Below are 17,840 nucleotides of genomic sequence, written 5' to 3'. Positions count from 1 at the left end.
CAAAGATCTGCTTTGTAAATTCTCCTGAAATAAGTTTTTAAGGACGTAAGCTTGCGAGCTCCACGCTCCATAAATATGTCTGTGAGAGTTTATTTGTCTCAGCCCAGAGAGCTCAAAGACCGCGACCGTAAACCACTGCGCTCACATGATGGTAGGACTCGCAGTGTCACGGTGGCCCGGGGGGGCAAATACATCAGTGTGTGTGTGAGAGAGAGAGACACGGAGCAGGAGACAGCGAGTGTGAGAAAAAAGCTTTAGAATTGTATACTATTACATCACCACTTCCTGTGTCGCCCAAAAAGAAGTCAGCAGGGCACGCATGATTTCCTCCTACACACAGATACAATACAGATTCAGACACACACACGCTGCCCGAGTCATCCCTGTGTAAATATATCACAGCTAAAAATATAACCTCCCTCCCTGCTTCTACACATCATAAATATTACGGTGCATCAGATTCTAAGCACTCGGTGCATAGGTTCAAAGGGTGTGCACCATCACAATGTTTTTGTGTTACATTTATGGGATGAGACGAGGGACATTTCCGGTCTTTGTACACTTCACCTTGATTCTTCACCTTCCCTTCTTGACGTAATACCGGAACAGTTGGACCAGTTACCTCAACTGTTGAGTTCTTTCCAGGGTTTATTGTTATTTCTCCCTTCTTACCCTCCCTTCCTTCCCCTTTCTTAAGCGCTGCCTCCATCAGGATGGAGCCACTCTGAATGTGGAGAGCTGTAGAGCCGTTCAGGCAGTCGAAATCAGAGACTTTTGAATATCGCTGTGATAATTATTCACACCGGAGATCTGGCTTCTGTTCTCACCCATGAACCTAAAACCCAAACAGTCATGGAGGCAAGCAGCAAACTACATTTGGACAGGACGATGGTTCCACCCGTAAGAAGAGGGAGGGGTCTGGTTGTACCTTCAGTTCTAACCTCAGAAACCGTTCAAGAGTTCTCCTCCCTCTTCCTTCCTTCGTTCCAGTGACGGTCCCCGATCTTAACAGATCTATCTTTGATTGATGGATTTTATTTCCTTTCCTTCACCCCTTATCAAACCATCACTCCTTTGGTGCTCCTATCCCTGCCTCTCTCGAACCTTAGTGGTGTTGAATTAAAAGGTTTATGAGCTGATCATCACTGACAGTCAGCAATTGTACTGATTTGACTGTATGATTGCTTTCATTTACATGCTCATTGGTCACATGTCTCTGCCATATACTGTATATTCTAAATTCCAGAATAACAAAACCACTTTGTTAGGTTTAGGAAAAAAACATAATGGTTGGACTTAAAATACATAAATGGAGTAAAACACTTCGGGACACGAACACAGGTCTCTGGGGCTAAAGTCCTGTTTGTTGTAGCTGTAATGATTGTCTGTTCCAAAGAAGGGGAACCTGTTTCTCAAAGTCACCAACAATATGTATGTTTTATGCCTCTTGAGAGGGTACATTTGATTAATATCTTTCTGTAAAGTCCAATTGGCTTCTAATGAGGGGAGACTGATGCCACCTTGGTTAAAGTGGCACTCATTCCAGAGATCCTCCCTGATTGGCCACAGACAGTAGGTGAAGGTCTTGGAAAACAGGTTGGTCTGTGTTGTTCGTTCTCCAGAGAAGTAGAAGAAGGCGGGATTAAGAATGGGACGTCTTCTCTACACATGCATTAAATATGCACCAGAAAATGACAAAAAGATTGCATGAGATCGACACAGCTGTTGACTCACATCCATACTAACTCTTAAACGGACATATTTATTGGATCAAAGTGAAAAAAACGGGAAGTTATCCCCCGCATCCGCTAGTGCAGATCGGATGTGTCACTCACTACTGATTGGTTTGGGCAAAACCCAACAAAATAACACTTTTCCACAACAAGAAATGTGCCAACATGAACAGTGTCAGGCTGAATAAATGAAGCAAACACAAAATGGCAATTCAGTCTGATGAGTCTTCTGTTTGTTGGCATTTTGGTGAATTTGTCACAGCTCTGCCCCTTCTCTCCTGTCACTCTATCTCTCACTCACCTAATCAGCTCTATCAGTGCACCTGTTAGTCACACCCACCTCCTCAGCTCATTCACTCTCACCTGCTCACTCTGTGGCACCTACTCTTTAGACCCCAGTCTCTCACACACACTCACTGCCAGATCGTTGTCCGCATTATGGCAGACTTTCCCGCATTTACCCTCCGACTGGTTTCCCATTGCCGACCCTGCCTGTTTGGACTTCTCCTCCTTGCCTCTGCAAACGACTCGGCCTTCTGTCCCCGACCACGAGCTTCTTGCCTCTGCTTCCTCTGGTTTCTATCTGCCTTCTCCCCTGACGGCTTGGCGTTCCACCGAGTGGATTTCTCCACGTGTGCAGATCCAAGACTGTTTGCCTGTTTCGTTTCAACTATTCCGTGTGTCTGTCGTACTGCTTCTGGGTCCTTACCACACCCGTTGCAGAATCTGCACCAAGAAAGGTCGTGCTACTTGCTACTACCAGTTTCTGTTTGCACTGTAACTGATGTTCTGTTTGATACTGAAGAAAATGTCTAAATATGATTATGAGGAAGATCTGATCAGTTATGAGGATTGTCAGTTTTATATGATTTCTAAGCAGATGTATGGAAGTTGATCTGCAGTCATTATGTGTATGATGCTTATGTTTTCTGAATAAACAGTAATGAAAAGAATGCAATAAATCACCTCTGGCCAAATAATCCACAAGACTAACTTTGTTTGCTGTTGGTTAATCTTTGCACTGTTTAGTTAGGTCATTTAATACTATTTCATGTTTTTTTATTTAATAAGATTTACTGTTATTTTTACTGTATATATTGTGCATTTTTATACTTTTTTTACTGTTTGATTGCTTAAGTGGTTCTTTTGCTGCTGTAACAAACAAATGTCCCCTTGCGGGATGAATAAAGTATCTATCAATTTCAAATGTATCAATCAAGTTCAACCTTTTTCTTTTGTGTGTGTATAAATAAAAAGGTAAACTGTGTTTCCCACTTAAATTGATCCCTGTCCTAAATCCAACAGTGTACAGGGACACTTCCATCGTCCTCTGTCCCGCCAATAATAATCCCTAAATTCCTGATACTGAGCAATATATTGACTATTTTTTCCCTTTTCCCCTTTCCTCCAGTAATCTTCCTTTCCTCTGGTCCTGACTCTGGACTCTAGAGTGCTGTCAACAGCCCTCTGGCCTAGTTCTCAGAGCACCACCAGTCCAGCCCAGTCTGCCCAGCACTCCGCTGAGAGCTCCACTCCACCACTCACTGCAGTGGATGAGAAGCTTACTGTCTGCTCTCGGCCTTTTGTTCCCTTTGTTTCCCCCACAGCAAGACATGAAAACAGAGGGAATCCAGTAAGGGAGACAGAGGGGGAGCGCGAGGATGGGTGGAGGCAGGCAGAGAGAGATGTAGGGATTAGCCCGATTTTTTTGTTGTATAATCGAGCCAATTCACACGTTAAAAGAGAAACGCCAGAGCCAAACAAAAGGGGCTAATTTCACAGTGCTTCGTATGTTTAATCGACTGGCTGGGAGTTTTGAAAGAGAGGATCACAGTCATTTATATTTATCAAGGTTGGGGATAGATCTATAACCCACAGAGAAAAATACTATATTATCTATATCCATGTCTCTTAAAGAGAATGGTGTCTTTGGTCTGCTTGCTTTTGTCACTTACTGTACGTATATAGGGCTCACTGTCCTGCTTTAAAATACACTTTGATTTCACAAAATCTCATAATTTCCAACCAAATAATTCAAACCTACAGGGCCTATACTGGAAAATGCTGATTTCTGTCACTTTACTTTAATGACCCTGCAAACATCTCCTTGGGATTTAGAATAGAATCGTTTCACAGATGTGTCACCTGGATCATCAGTAAAATGTCACATCTGTCAACAACGGTCATCATAATACATCTGTATATTTATCTAGATATTCTTCTGACAGATGAGACTGGCTTAACTAGAAAAGTGGCAGCATTGGATTGGTCTTTGATCAAATATTTAAGGGAGAAATAGCATAAAATTAAAGCGCTATCAAAAGCTTTTGTGAAGGAGGTTGGGTTGAACCATGGTTGGAAAAACCATCCGACTCTGCAGGGTTTCCCTCAGGAAACGGTTTACCCGAGATGGTGAACTGCTCAGATTGATGCATCTCCAGCCCGTTCTCACTCCCAACCCGTCAAATACAGCAGCTTGGTCAATGGCTTGTATTTTACTTGTTTAAATAAAAAGCATTGTGCAGTAGATAAGCAGAGTCATGATTTCCTCCACCATGCTGAGTGAAACACCTCTCCCAGCACATTAGCTGGCACTTTGTTTCAAAGGGAAGAGGATCAGCATGCAGATAAAGAGACAGAGTCTGCCTCGCTGCATAATTGATGAAGTGCAGCAGCTAATTCCAATCTAAACATAGTGATGAGGGGAAAAAGGAAACCATCTGTGTGTTGTGTCTCTGCGCAGCAAGGCCAGAGATCACAGACGCCCTTATCAGCGAAACATCTGCCCGACGGGATGTCTGCACCATATTTTTTGGGGCAAAACAATACCGATGAATGCCATGAATGCATGCACTTAATCAGTCGCTACACGACACGCTACTGTATGGATACTACACTTTCCCAGATTTTACAAAGCTCCTCCAGCCTCAGTAGTGATAACTATGAGAAGGAAACTTCCTCCTTCAGCTCTACGTAGCACTCAGGCTAATGCTGTGTTTTACAAATAAACGTAAATATTCAGGCATGAATCAAGTATTGTAGAGAGAGATTTACACACAGGACGGACAGCACACTGATAAAAAGACAAGACCGAGGCGGGGCCATCTATGTTATCTGTCATTGGTATGTTTCCGGGCAGCCATCGATCATCCACGCTCTTATAGGTATAAGGATAGCTTTTTCCTTTCCTCTCCTTCGTTTGGCTGGAAGTAATTATTATCTGCACTGCTCCAATCGCGTGAAAGGGCCGCTGATGCACGCTGAAGGTGTGTCCGTCGGACCACTTAGTGTAAGTGACAGTTTGTGTGAGCCTCAGCACTTAGAGAGATATGTATGCAGCCTGATGAAAACCTAAACAGATGAGACTATGATGAACCTAAAATCTCAACACTGGCAGCAGATTTAGTAGTTTGAAAGTCATATAAGGAAGCACATCATTATCTGAGTCTAATTTAATAAAGATTGCAACAATTTATGGCTTTAGAAGCGTTACTGTTGACCTCCAGAATTAGTGTTGTGGACTGAAATATTAGAGTTTCATACCGGGAAGAATTCAAATCAAAGGAATATAGATCTGACATTAAAGCTGCACATATTATTATATGTTTGTTTTTTTTGCAATACCAATGGGTCAAATGACAATACGTGCAATGTGTAAGGGGTTGCTCGTAGTGACAAACCCACAGAGAACTGTCCACCGTCTCCGGTTCGCCTCAGCTCCGTGGAACATTTTAGCTTCTTTCAGCATGTTGTTTTGATTAAGGGACTTTCAACTTAACTGTTCCAGTTCAGTCTCACCGCTTTGATCAAACTCGGTTCCAATCGCAACAGGAAGCTGTTGTCAGTAAATTATCTTTGGATAAGCCAACAACCTGCCCAGCGCCAAACGGCAAATCAAATACGTTAATGATTAGCTGGTAGCATTTTGCTGCTTGGTGGAGATCAAAGCTGAGCTAAAAGGCTGACATTCAAGCCAATACCTTAGGTCTGCAATATGCTAATAGGCTAATTTAGACAAACATCTTTCAGCTGTCTGTTCAGAAGAGTTTCCAATGATGATTGTTGTGAATTTACTGTTGCATGTCACAGTTTTGCTAATGTTGGGCTGTCCTTGGCCAACGTGCAATGTGGGAGATGCATCTAATGTAAAGCTTTGTAAACACATGACAGGAAGCAGGGGGACACAGCAGCACTACAGGATGCTGGGAGATGAAGAGGCTGTCATTGCTGATGGAGAGGAGGGAGCGGAGTTTCTTTATGGCTGAATGCAGATGCTGCATTGTCATTTTTCCATTGCTCTGAATTTCTCTACAGCTGTACCTTTCTACTCAGTTCTGCAGCTTCTGGCACGAAAGAGGAAATGAGCATTTGAACTGCACAAACTGATACATTAACGCTTGCTCAATCTGTAGTCTGGTACCATGCAAGCCCCCCACCCAAGTAAACACATCAAATCAAACATGCCTCTCTCTAAAATGAAGACATGATATGTAGAGCATGAAGAGAAGAAAACTTTCTGCTCATTCAGTCGTTACTTTCTGAAAACGAACAAGAGAATATGGATTTGCCACATTCATTGTTATTCTGTCTCTGGCCTGTTCATAATGATCAGTGTGTTTTACAGTGAACAGCTGAGTGTGATGAGAAGGCTTTGACAGGCCTGACAAAAGGCTCAGTGAGAGAGGCTGTCTTGGCTGGCTCCCAGCAGCCTCCACGCCTCCCACGACCAGTCCTCCCTATTCATCTGTGCCGGCTCTAACGAGCCCCGGGGCCCAAGCCACCTCGGAGATTTTAACGAGTTCTAACGAGAGAGATGCTCCTTTAAGCCTCCCTTGATTGGACTGGCACCTTATACTTGTGAAACTGAACTGAAGATTTTTACGTGGTTGTTTTTGCATTGAAAAAGTTTCAAGGTCATCTGAATCATTCAAAATCTAAACAGTGCACGTTAATTTCCCTTCAGCTGCAAGACACACCAAACCTACCTCACCTCGCTCCTGCTTCTGTGACTTTACACATCATCTTCTCCACAAACTAGACTCCTTCTTCACCTTGTCTTGCACCATATTTTACATGGAATCAACTTTTACCTTCAGAATGAATTTACCCTTGCAAATTCTTGAAATATAAGGATGTTAGACTATTTTTAATGTGTGTTGCTGTGATACGCGTATTGCTAACTGCATTTTTGCATAAAGTTCACTTTTTAAATTCAGCTCTGAAATTTTTGCAGTCACCAATTGCAAACTGTCTGACGACTGATCTTTGAGAGAACAGAAATACAAAGTCAACAGACAATGGTCTCCTGGGTGAGAGTCTGGTGGTTTACACCCACCCATCCACCCCTCTTACATGGGTTGTATACAAATACATACTCTTCTCTATTAATATACACTTGACACTTTGATAGCACACTTGTTTTAACACACTCTTATTTGTTTGTTTACCATATTTTATTGTAAATTGTATTTGTATTTTAAATTACGTCTTAGAGATTTGCACTGTGTTTATTGTTATGCACCAATCACCAAGTCAAATTCCTTGTATGTGTAACGTACTATGCAATAAACCCTTTCTGATTCTGATTAAAATGCACTACTTTTTGTAGATAGAGAAACAAAAATTGTATGAGAACAGTCTGGGCTTAGCTTCAAGATTTGGCATGGAGTTGCAGGATGTTGCAATAGATAATGTCTTTTTAAACAGCTGACGTTCACTAAAAATCATGCCTGAGTTTTGATAAATAAGGTTTCAGCATTAAACGATTGCAGAAACACAGCAATCCTCCAACTGCACATTCACTGCATACAAACACATCTTACCAAGTTGTTAAAGCTAGCGTTAATTCAGAACAGATGTGCTTAGTTAAGCTGTTTTAGTAGCTTCCTTGAAACAATCTGTCTGAATTTGCCTCACTGAAAAATACCAACAGTTTTCTCTGGAGAAAGAGACATTTTTCGTGGACGACATTTTAAAATGTCACAGTAAAAAAATGAATGACGACGGAATTCTGTTTTTCTGCTTTGGTTTTCTGCTATGATGCATGCTGGCTCACTGTCACACTGTTGTGGCTTACTGGAACACTTGAGCAAAGTTGAGTCATGGTTTGTGTTATTAGTAGCACCTGAGTTTTTTCTTCTACGACAGGTCAAAATGTCTGTTGTGAAGAAGGCCTGTTGGACTGATGGAACCAAGGTTCCATGGACATACAGGAGCCATGACGACGACTGAGCGGCCTCTGTCTCTTTGACACGCATCCCGGGGCCTCTGTTTTACGACCGCTCGGCGGTGGGAAGTCCCCATGGACCACACAGACAGAAACACACCACTAATTATATGCTTCCACAGAGCATCTTCAGTTCTGCAGCATGGCCAGGAGTCATAGGACATAATTGTCACAGGCTTTGTAAAGGGCTGGACTACAACAGGCAGTCTCTGTGAGGACACTGACCAGTTCACTTCCAGTTCTCGGTTGATGTTGTTGTTTTCCAGCTTTCTACTTTATGTAATGAGGAGGCAGACAGGGCACAGACATTGTTTCCACTGATGGAATTTGCTTCTTCAAGTTGTACATACATACAAACATACAAATTCACCACTCTTCATCAATCGCTAAAGGAAAGCTTTCAACCATTTTACAGTGAGCATTGCATCTCGTGTTGTTTTGATACTTTTTTGAATGTAAATTAGTTTTCAACAGGCTAATTGAGTGAGGTGACAATTGGGTCAATGGTGCAGCAGTTAAACCTTTATGTGTGAGTGACAACTCACCTGGAGTTTGTCAAACTGTGGACTTTGGGGGCATCAAGTCTCTGTTGAGACTAAATGTGTTCTTTGTGGCCTGAATGCCAGGTGCTACTGGACAGGAAATCTATAAAAATGTCTGCCACTCGTCACCTGGACGCTATCGTCGCTATGAGGAATGGTGGCAGATTCATGTTTTGGATGTGTTTTTGGAGCAGCAAGAAAAACAAGAGAGACCTTGTGGGAAAGTAAATCATTAGTTGATTAATGGATTAGTCTATCAACAGAAAATGAATGGGTAATTATTTTCCTAATTAATTAATTGATATCATGATATTTTTAAGTAGAAATGGCAAATCAGCTTCTCATATATTCATATTTTGCGAGACTTCTTAACCTTCTGTGAAACTTAAAGCTGGAATTCAAACTGTTTGATCAATGCAAGCAGTTTGAATATGTCGGTTTTGGCTTTAGGAATTTGTCATGGCCATTTTCCACTGACATTTTGTTGACCAAATTATAAGTCTATTAATTGATCAAATAATAAGAGTTGCAGCCATGCAATGCACAGATAGGGCTGGGCGATATTGATTTTTAATGGAATCCTATTGTGATGAAATCATATAATGAGATATCATGATACACATATACGTTGTCTATATTTACAATAACCAGGCGGCAAGCTCCGTTTCTGAAAAGAGAAGCTATTGCGGAAGTGTCTTAAACTTGCATTCTCTCTAATGGCCATCAGGTGACGATTTGCAAACAGAAGTCCAATTGTATAGAAGTCTATGAGAAAATGACTCTACTTCTCACTTGGTTTATTACCTCAGTAATAGTTTCAAGTCTTCGTCAATACAGCATGATGTTCATTTAGTGAATTACAGTCAATTTAGAGTAAAATAGACCATAAAGCAGAGTGTGCTTTAGGGCGGGGCTACCTTGTGATGTTCACTTCTGGTTGCAAAAATCCAAGATGGCAACGGCCAAAACCCCAAACTCGAGGCTTCGAAACGGCAGTTCACAAACCAAAGGTTGACATCACGACATCTATAAGCCCACTTCTTATATACAGTGTATGTTAATAACACAACACACATACTAAAAATGTCTCCAAAAATTTTAATTGATAAGAATTCTGCTTATGAGACTACTCCAGTGTAGTCAAACTCTTAATCTTAATCTGATTACTCTGTATTTGTATGCACACATGCTGAAAGGAAACAAATAGAAAAAACTGTGCAACAAACACAGGTGTTCGAAACTGGTGGAGACACACCTGAAGGGCAGATTAGATTTTCAGTGTCAGCAGAATATAAATGTCATTATCGGCACATGTCTGCTCTCATGCAGCCCAAAATCTAAGACATACCATATGCATTGACCAAAATGCCGACTGCACATGTGTGAACACATCTGTCTGGGACACACCTTACACCTTATTATTACTATTTATCATTATATCCATCCCCAAAGAGAACTTGCTGCCGGTGGGCTTTGTGGTCTAAATACATACAAATATAAGGCGATACATGTTCTCTTCACATGACCATTTTGAGTCTCTTAGACAGATAGTTGACATAGACAGGAAACAATGGGTTGAGAGGGGTATGACGTGCAACTAAGATCCCCTGCTGGCGTCGAAGCAGAGACCCTCAAGGCATATTGGTAGTGGTCTTAAAAATAGATCCACCAGGACAGACCTGAACCAATGTTTTAACGGCATCTTTTTGTAATTGAACTTGTCATTAACAGTAATTGTACGCCAAAATTTAGAAAGAGTCACGCCACGGGGCGGTCATCTACATGAAAGCACTGCTGCAAGGCTGTAGGGACACTAAACCCACGTGCACATGTGAGGTTGTGTGTATTCATTGGTGTTCTATGGTAGACTACACACACTGACGTGTGAAGCATGGTCATGGTAAGAGGATACAAGCTCAGCAGATGTGGCTGGCAAACACAAGCCGCAGTTCCTTCCTGGTTCCCACCATAACTGAGCTGAGGACTTAACTCTGCACGACTGAAGATAAAAAAAAAGTGTTCAAGGCAAGACAAGGCCTCCATTTATGACTGATATATGTGTTCATTGGATTATTGAAATCCTCATATCCCATAGCTTTATAGCAGTTATTGCTATGAATCAACCAGTGAACATTATGGCAATAATTCTACTGGATTCCAGTAAAAAAACTAAAGTATTTAGTTTGGATCTTTTGGGATTTAGGGAAACCCTCTTAGTCTGTTGACACTATTCTCCTTCTCATGTTTGAAAATATGGCTTTTAATGTAGTCTATAAATATCAAATCACAAGTTCCCAAAGCTAAAAAGATAACATCCTTAAAACTCCTTATTTAGTCTGAACAACAATCAACTAAATAAAATGGAATCAATTTACAATAATATGAAATGTATAGTATAATTTACCATGACTTAGCATAATAACAGCATCATTGTTCAACTTAATAAAATATAAAACCTATGCAAGAAAATGTCTGTGCAAATAGTGTAGTCTAGCCTTTAAAGGGCACATAACGTGCTCATTTACAGGTTCATACTTGTATTTTGGGTGTCTACCAGAAAATGTTTACTTGCTTTAATTATTTTTCTCATATTGTCTTTCTGAATATACCTGTATTCACCCTCTGTCTAAAACGCTCCGTTTTAGCTCCTGTCTCTTCAAGCCAAGTGTGTTCGGACTGGCTTGGTGAAAAATATGGCGCACCTTTGCAAAGGAAGTTCTCAATCCGTGGGAGGGATACTCAGATCAATGTGGTATATTCTAATGGGCCAAACCGGAATGGCTTGTTGAATCACATGTTTTCGGTTGAATCACAGGTTTTACTGATCTAGCCGGCCCACTAAAAAAACTGACTGGATTGTCTAATTTCACAGTTTGTAGGTTGGCAGGCACTTTAGATACCCAAATGTATGCACACAAGCACTAACAAAGTGACTTTTACATGATATATTCCATTTGAATGCGGTGCCTGCAGTATTTAAACTACATATAATAATCAGCATAAATCTGTATAGAAGCATATATAAATGGGACTTTTTGGGGGAAAATGTTGTTACCTACATAACTGCAATATCTCAGATGTACATATGTGCACGTGTGTGTACTGGTTTTTTGAGGCCAATACTGACGATGTTCGAAATATGGGTGATATCTGTATGTTGGCATTTTAACACCTGAGACACATTGGATATTTAGTGTATCTATTAACAACGTTTAAAACAATACTTCACACAGCAATTTAGGACTACGCGCAAAATGCTTGAGCTAATAATATGCAGGTATAACGGAACGGAACTAACAAGGTCAAAACAGCTTAAAACGCCTTCAAAAAGATGCTCTCGCTCTTTTAAGGGACCAGGAAATCATATTCTTCTTTATTGCATCCTACTGCGACTGTCAACAAAATATTACATATACCCAGCAGCCACCGGTCCATATAACCAGCTGACCGTGAACGTGACCTCTGCGTCTCATCATATTACCCCTCTGTGACCTGTGTGTGTGTGTGTGTGTGTGTGTGTGTGTGTAATTCACTAGAGAGTTGCAAGACATAGCCTCCAGGGATACACATTAGCAGACAACAACATAATGTCCTTACACACACACACTCACACACACACACACAACATTTAAGAGCATATGGGAAGATCTTACATTGCAGCTCCCAATGTACACCATTACATATTTACAATTATCAGGTCGATGCAACACCAGAGAGACCAAGGCCAATTTGCATGTAGCATGCACACACACACACACACACACACATAAAGCAGACACACTGAGGGACAGGCTGGAGATTGGGTGGAGGATCTGCTGAGGACATAAAGAGGAAGGGAGGACCCGGGGAGGAAGAGAAAGATGATGGAGAAAGAGGAAGAAAAAGTGCTTTCTAAACAGCATGGGTTCCATCTGCTGACACTGGCAGACAGCAGCATTTAGCTTGGCTCTCGTACTGAACATGAGCCATGACACATAAAACCACCACGTACAGATTCAGGTCCACTAGTAGAGATGAAAACATGCAGTTAATAAATAATACAATTCATTAATTAATTTGATTTGATTCACTTCCAGGCCAATAACATCAATTCATCGTCAGTTATTCTGCAGATTATTTTCTAGAAATTATGTTAGAAAATAGTGGAAACACTCATTGTTTAAAACAAACATGAATTATTGAAATTGATTGTTTTGTCCAACCAAATGTTCAGTTAACCATGTACCACAAAGAACAGCAGTAAATGATCCCATTGGAGCAGCTGGAACCAAAGAAGCATTTTATATAAAATAGTTGCAGATTATTTTTACGTCAATCAACTGATCGGTTAATCAAATAACTGTTTCCACGTTTTATTTATTTTGCTTCCAAAGTACGTCAATTACACACTGATTGACGAAAATATCAATATCGCTACAAATTTTCTTCAGTTTAATAACATTTTGAAGGATATTTGGCAGATATTTGAACAGTCGCATCACAAATCAGTTTTTGGTGTACAGCAACCAATAACTTCCACGTGTTCTGCATTCCTTCTGTGGCCTTTAGCTGAACGTAGTGCATTTTAACATGGAGCATGTGGACAGCTGAGGAAGAAAGTGTGCATATATATATAAAGTGGTCTCATCTGTTACTGTCTCATTCCCTTGTCTCAAGTTTTGCATCCGCTTAATAACCGAAGCTGTCAAAAAAACAAAACAGCCTGTTTCCGAGAACAAATGAAGAAAAAACTATTAATCCACTTGCTCCTTCTGACAAATGGCTTCTTCTTTATAAACATGGATCAAAGCCACATTGTTTCCTGTTGAATGCGTATGAGGGCCGATGACTCAATGATTCGCATCCACTCTCTGATGTTCACTCACTGCCTCCTTGGGGATTCGGGGAATTGAGACAGGGCAGCAGTGTTTTTTGGCACAGGTTGCAGTGACCCACATTTATCAGAGTGCGCTGGATAACATAAACAAGATGAGCATTAGGAACCCAATGAATAATAGATGAAAACAGAGGGAGAAGGAGGAGCAGCGAGATGCCTTTAAAGGGGTATTCCTCGAACATCAATTAGCCTTTCTTGAGCGTCAGTGTCTGAGAGAACAAGAGAAGTATGATATACAGATAAATACGATATAATAACGTCTTGAAGCTTTAGTAATATTTATGTTTGGTGATGATTCTGGGAAAAGTCAAAGTGTCAGCTGAAACCACAGCTTTCTTTAAACTACAATGTGACACCATGCTGCTCTGTAGCTCAGAGGGCATGTCAGCCATGTCTAACCTATTCAAAAGACTAACTACCACTGCTGACGATGGACCAGTGTTGTCATTTGACAAGAAGCATCTGAGACGTAACTTACTGTCCCAATAGAAACGTTCTGAAAAGTCTCTGACGTCTCACTTTATACCTTCATCCATGTACTGTGTCGACGAACAGCACAGATGCTGTGTCATAGGTGCTGATGTTGCTATGCAACCAACCCCGAATGCTTTTCCGAGGGATGAGCATCATTACAAGTCTCTTATCGTCTAAAAATGGTTGTGTTTTGGCGGAATAATGATTTCCCTTTAGCAGGAACCGTCCAAACTGTCTTGATTTATGATCTGCATGGTCAGTGCGTCTCATTCTGCTCTGAAAAGAATATCTACCCACAGTACAGGTGAACAGCCTGTGCTTCTGGAACTGCTAATGTCCTATCACAGGACGAGAAATGCTAAATATTTCCATCACTGAGATGTCATGAATTTGCTTCTTTTTTTCCGAACGGGCAAGACCTGAAAAGATCTTTAGTTGACCATCATAAAACACAAATAAAAGCAGCAAATCCTCCAAAACAATTCAGAATCTGGAACAAGGGATGTTTAGGGATATATCCTTGAATAATTGCTTTAACGCTTATAGGACCAGTGTGTAGGACTTAGTGGCATCTGGTGGTGAGGTTGCAGATTGTGAACAAACTGAACACCCTTTCGTTCATCCCTCCCATTTCCGAGCTATAGAAGAACCTACGGCGGCCTTGAGGTAACATAAAAACATGGAAGGGGAACAAAAGATGATATCGGGATGCATTATGGGAATCGTAGGACCCAGTGTTTTTGGAGTGTGACCCACACTTGGAACTAAAGCTTTGTTTAAACTCTTGGCACCGTAGTGGGAGCCTCCGCAGACTGCGCGGCATTCGCCGAGCATGAACGGAGGCGTTTATAGTCCATGCGCTGCGTTATTCTCCGAAACACCAGAGGACGTACAAACAAAAAGAACTGTGTATAATCAAAAAGACAACGAGTGTAACCCAGAGATATGCCCATATATGGCCCATAGACTGCAGGTGTAATGAACCAACCTCTGTAATGCCGAGGGATTGTCATTATCTGTAAACTCATACCTCATATTCACTACTTTATTACCTTAATACAAGCCCTGTAGAGAAACAAGCCAAGTATTACATGTATTATAAAGAAACAAAGGTTGAATATAACATAAATTATTTGATCTGTCTGTGAAATATTTACTCCAATGTAGATTTTTAAGACCTCCTGTTTCTAAAGCATTTAAAAGTGAATTGGCCTCCCTACACATGTAAATGGTGCTTTTATCAGTGAACTATTTGTGATGGTCATGTGATCGCACGCCAAGTTACAAAAATTCAGAAGGGCATGACCAATGCGCCTAACGTGATCACAGCATTTTCTGGTACGTGCGCCAGCTTCACTGCGGCGAGTTTAAGCTAAGCTTAAGAGTCAGTCATCTTAGCATCCACCGCTTCAATTTGGACCATTCTTTTTTGAAAATCTTGCTCTCGTCAGTTCCACGACTCTATGGAGGCGAAAACGTAAATCACTGGAATACACCTTTAATTTACCCACATCAAATTTATTAATTTTTATATTTACTCATTTCACCAGGCGATGTATTGACTATTGGAAGTATTCTTTGGTCAATGTATCATGTGTTGGATTAGTATGTACTTGATATCCAGGATCATACTTACAGTATGTGTATCACTTATACACCCACGTGTACTCACTGCACAACCAATTATCTCTCCTTGACCTCTACCATTCAGGGTCATACAGATGACAAACAATGGGCAGAGTATGGAGGAGAATTGAGAATTCATCTTTGATAGGGGGAATGAGAGACAAAGAGAGAGACAGACAGTATGTTTATGTATGTTTATGTTATTGTATGTTTATTTTTTGATGCTTTGGCAATATTGTTTTTTAAAACGTTCATGCCAATAAAGCCAAATTGAATTGAATTGAATTGAATTGAATTGACAGACAGACAGACAGGCAGACAGACAGACAGGCATGCAGAGCTGCATGGGCGTCTGACAGGCAGACACATTGACAGAGACTGTACCGTGAACCGTTTAGAGGGACGCTTTTATCCAAAGCGTCTGCATGGGTGGGTACTGAAACACTAAAGCCACGGCACCAGCCGCTGTCAGTGACCATGCCGGATCCGTCAAGCCGCAGACTGACACAGACAGACGGACCGATTACACTGACAGACAGACAGACGGGCAGACAGACAGACAGAGGAGGTAGGGAGGCTAGGTGTCTGACGGCTGCGAGGCTTCTCACGCCTTCATGTTTTCCTGCCGGATCGGCCTGACAGAAAATCAATGACGCTGCACTCTCATGGAGACGCACAGTAAAAGAAAGAAATGAAGCCTGGACATGCGATGGTCATCGTGTCTGTGTCTGTTTCTCATACAGGAAAAAAAACACCAAGGCGATGGTGATGCTGCTGCTGCTGATGATGAAGCATTACCAGACCAGGTCTACATGCGTATGTAACGGAATGTGTCCAAACCGACGTGTGCGTCAATTACCGGCTCGTTCCATAAACCCATCGAGTTGAATAGAGTTCCTGGTTAATTTAGGCACCGGACACTTTCATTAGAATATCCGCACTTATGCTGAGCGATGATGTGTCCGATAACGGATGTATGTGCTTTTACATGTATTCAATATTCTAAGAAGGGGGGGATGGGGGGGATTCGCACCGACAACCGCTGCACGACTGTCAGTATAACGGTGCCACCCCTCCATGTTAACGTTAAAATACCATCACAATCAGCATCAGTGCATTGCTGCTAAAAAGAGGAGACATTTCAAACCGAGTCACCCTGCTCCATTCTGATTAGGCTGCGTGATTATTCTCAGGGAGGAAGCGCGTGTGTTTAACCACGAGCACGGATCCAGTGAAACGTTTAAAAAAAACTCAAGCTTTTATTTACCTTCATGTCGTTGACAATCGCCTGGAATAGACCCCCGAGGGCCCCGCATTCCTTCTCCACGGACTCCATGTTTGCCAAATCCACCATTCACCGGAATTTGCAAAGGCGCGCACCAACTGCGCGCTACCAACACTCAGCAGGAAAAAATAAATGCCAAAATGTATTTCCACAAAAATCACGACCGGGCTCTTCACCTTCTCCTTTCAACCGGGAGACCGATAATAACGGCGGGGGTGCAGTAAGAACGGGAGGAAGAGGAGGGTGGAAAAAAAGATGCCGAAAGAAACGGCTTGCGCTGCGGTCTCTACCAAACGGAAGATGGGTTATGATAGAAGATGGGTTCTCTCTCTCTCTCTCTCTCTCTCTCTCTCTCTCTCTCTCTCTCTCTCTCTCTCTGTCTCTCTCTCTCTGTCTCTCTCTCCCCGGTTCCGGGTCAGTCAGGCGTAGCGGGGGTTCAGATGGCACTGGGACGACCGCTCATCTTGGCGCAGCCAGCGCTACGCGGTGTCGGCGGGGGACGCATGTGAAGGCAGCGGAGAACCGGAGCGATGGATCGCCGTGTATGTCAGGATCTGTGTCTGTGGGTTCCGTGCCTGCGGTCGTGCGTACACGTGCGCGTTGGTTAAAGGCAAGGATGTGATTGGCGCAGAGGTGGTGGGCTCAGCGGCACGGGCAGAGCAGCCAGTAATACGATCCGTGAGACTGCAAAGGAGTCCAAAAAAAAAGGAGGCTGGACAACTCCGGACGGACCTGTCACATGGCAAAACGCACGCGCGCACACACACGCACACCGTGGACCACCATAATACAAATTCTGCAGAGGGTAAATGTCGAATAGAATTAGCTACCAGAAGAGTGCAGTGCATATAGGAATGTTCTTATGACCCTGATGAATCACTTTTTCTTTTTTTTTAAATGTATCACTCTCATGACCTTTGAGTGACCTATAAGGACTGTTATTAAACGAGGAGGTATTGATTCCCTATAAGACAAATCTATCTGGCTTATTGAAATGGAAAGTATAGTTCAATAAGATTCACCCGCCAGCAGGGATGCAACACAGCAAACGGAGGAGGGTTACATCTCTGGTGTTCAT

General features: G+C 42.0%; 1 protein-coding gene across 3 annotated transcripts in view; it reads right to left on the bottom strand.

The window, feature by feature from the left end:
* Nucleotides 1-17,451, bottom strand: part of mtss1lb (MTSS I-BAR domain containing 2b) — a 74,003-nt gene extending 56,552 nt beyond the window's left edge. For all 3 annotated transcript variants that reach the window (XM_031846744.1, XM_031846742.1, XM_031846743.1), the window contains exon 1: nt 16,745-17,451. In XM_031846744.1, the coding sequence (XP_031702604.1) occupies nt 16,745-16,831 (87 nt within the window). In that variant the 5' untranslated portion in view covers nt 16,832-17,451. The remainder of the gene's footprint in view (nt 1-16,744) is intronic.
* Between the last annotated feature and the right edge of the window lie 389 nt (nt 17,452-17,840).

The sequence above is a fragment of the Anarrhichthys ocellatus genome, unplaced genomic scaffold, assembly GCF_004355925.1.
Source record: "Anarrhichthys ocellatus isolate YVR2014 unplaced genomic scaffold, GSC_Weel_1.0 scaffold6, whole genome shotgun sequence".
In the NCBI taxonomy this organism is placed as follows: Eukaryota; Metazoa; Chordata; class Actinopteri; order Perciformes; family Anarhichadidae; genus Anarrhichthys; species Anarrhichthys ocellatus.
The sequence above is the reverse complement of the archived record's forward strand: the minus strand, read 5'-3'. Positions and strand labels throughout refer to the sequence as shown.